Source organism: Octodon degus, unplaced genomic scaffold (assembly GCF_000260255.1).
Source record: "Octodon degus isolate 3935 unplaced genomic scaffold, OctDeg1.0 scaffold00005, whole genome shotgun sequence".
Lineage (NCBI taxonomy): Eukaryota > Metazoa > Chordata > Mammalia > Rodentia > Octodontidae > Octodon > Octodon degus.
The window spans coordinates 20,045,659-20,047,922 of record NW_004524581.1 but is presented as its reverse complement, the minus strand read 5'-3'; the positions used below and the strand labels follow the sequence as shown (position 1 = coordinate 20,047,922).

The 2,264-nt window shown below is 48.3% G+C and overlaps 1 protein-coding gene across 1 annotated transcript; it reads left to right on the top strand.

Annotated features, from left to right (window-relative positions):
* The first annotated feature begins 221 nt into the window (after positions 1-221).
* LOC101559982 (NADH dehydrogenase [ubiquinone] 1 beta subcomplex subunit 10) lies at positions 222-893 on the top strand. The gene has a single exon (XM_004624090.2). It carries the CDS (start codon positions 301-303, stop codon positions 826-828), a length of 528 nt encoding a protein of 175 aa, XP_004624147.1. The 5' UTR covers positions 222-300; the 3' UTR covers positions 829-893.
* Positions 894-2,264: the final 1,371 nt, after the last annotated feature.

The following is a 2,264-nucleotide window of genomic DNA, read 5'->3' as shown; positions in this document are numbered from 1 at the left end:
GGGTTCCAGGTGGCGGGGCTCACACCAGCTGGCAGCGTTCTCAGCTGAGGATCATGGGTCCTGTCCAGAGCCCTGCGGTCACTGGGAGCCAGGAACCCCACCCCTCTGGCTTCCTCAGGTTTAGGGGTTTACAGTGTTCCACACCTCAGCTCTCTGCACCACTCTTTGGAGTTTCCCAGTCTCTGATTTCTGCCCACACATTTTTAAATTATCCTGAGTGGCCCGGCGTCCTCGGTAAGGGCAGTCTGAGACCGAAGAAGAGCTGGTGCAGACTGGTAGTGAGTGGGACCCCCCGCTGCCATGCCGGACCCTTACGACAAGGACGTGTACCCTGAACCCCCGCGCCGCACCCCAGCGCCCTCGCCGCAGACGTCGCTCCCTAATCCCATCACCTACTTGACTAAGGCCTTCGACCTCCTCGTGGATCGGCCTGTGACCCTTGTGAGAGATTGTATAGAGCAGCAGCGTGCCAAGAACAGATACTACTACTATCACCGGCAGTTCCGCCGTGTGCCAGATATTACAGAGTGCCAGGAGAAAGATGTCCTCTGCATGTTTGAAGCGGAAATGCAATGGAAAAGAGACTACCTGGTTGACCAACAGATTGTCAGTATCATCCAAGAGAGGCTTAAGGCCTGTCAGCAGAGGGAAGGAGAAAGCTACAAGCAGAATTGTGCAAAGGAGCTTGAACAGTTTGCCCAAGTGACTAAGGCCTACCAAGACCGCTATAATGACCCAGGAGCCTATGATTCTGCCAGAAAATGCCTGGCAAAGCAGAAGCAGAGGATGCTGGCAGAGAGAAAGGCTGCCAAGGAGGCTGCAGCCTGAAGCCTAACCTGAGCACCCCTTGACTAACCCTTGTTACATTGCTGAAATAAAGTGGTTTGCCTTGCCAAAAAATAAATAAATAAATAAAAAATAAATAAATTATCCTTTTGCAGGTGTTCCCCACATGACTCAACTGAAACTGCCCTCCAGTCCGCTGGAGCTTTGGTGGACACAGTCAGCATGAGAATGCCCAGCTTAGCGGTTTCTGAACAGCTCCAGGAGTGCGCTCAGGACCATCCTCCTCCGAGCTACCTGTGGAGCCTTCAGGAAATGGAGCCTCCTGACTGCAGCCCTAAGCTCTGGCTTTCAAACAGCTTCCTGCTAAGTCCCATGCCCAGCCAGCTCTGGGGAGGGCTTGCTAGGGAGGCCCTTGTCACAGCTGGGCCCTGCTTCCTCCTTCCTCCGTGGCATTATCTATTCGGGCTTCATGTGTTTTGCAGGTCTTTGATTTCATTTCAGTTATAAACGAAAAGCATATTCTACACAAACATCACATGTCCTCAGGAGAAGTGATCGGAAGAGGAGAAAGTCTGGGTTGTTTCTTCGGGTCTAGGACCTTGCCTGGCTCATAGTTGGCGCTCCATATGTATTGGTTAAATAAACAGGGAAAGAATAATTAAGAACACTTACAGCTCTGCAGAGCTTTGACTTGCTGAAGTGGCAGCCTCAAGAACAGCCAAAGCTCAGTGTTGCATCGAGACCCAAACAAACAGAAGGGTAAATCTGATAGAGGATGAATGTATGGACGACCCTAAGTGGGTGGCTGCACACAGGCATCATTGAAGACTTTGCTGATCCCCAACATCCCACTCTCCAGGCAGCAGAAGGGCACCCCATGGCAGAAGCCGCAACACTGTGTAGCCATCGGTCCAGACAATGGAGATGCGCTTTGGAATGGAAACTCCAGTTCTGTACACCAGCCCTCAGTACTCACAGTACCATTTTTAACACAGGGGTGGCTGCACATCTTCAAGTTGAGTGTTTAAAAATACATTTCTCAAAAGATCTACAATCTGAGGTACAGGATCTCAGGATAAATCCTGAGGGGATTTCACTGACCTTATCAGATCCGAAAGCTACAACTCTTGTTGCATAGGTCCTGCTTTATCTTGGTCTTAACCATCCAGCAGAAAAGTATAAAAACGAAGTATAAGAAGTAAAGCCATGCTGTTATGTTGAGCTGTACGGGACTCAGGTCAACAATTTCTGACATTGTCAGTCAAGCGGAAGACCCAATACTATTATGGGCTACTGGACTCTTTTAGAATATTTTACTGAGTTAACACACCTATAATATTCAAATGAAGGAACTAAACAAAAAAAGGGATACAGATGAATGTCCATTTTATATCTGTGTTTTCAAAATAGTTAGGATAGATACATGGTTGCATTCTCTTAATGAATAGAGGGATTTATTGTAATAGTGTTTATAAATA

Bases quoted from the DNA above. Each gene is read 5' to 3' on its own strand.
- LOC101559982 (XM_004624090.2), top strand. From the start codon at position 301: ATGCCGGACCCTTACGACAAGGACGTGTACCCTGAACCCCCGCGCCGC.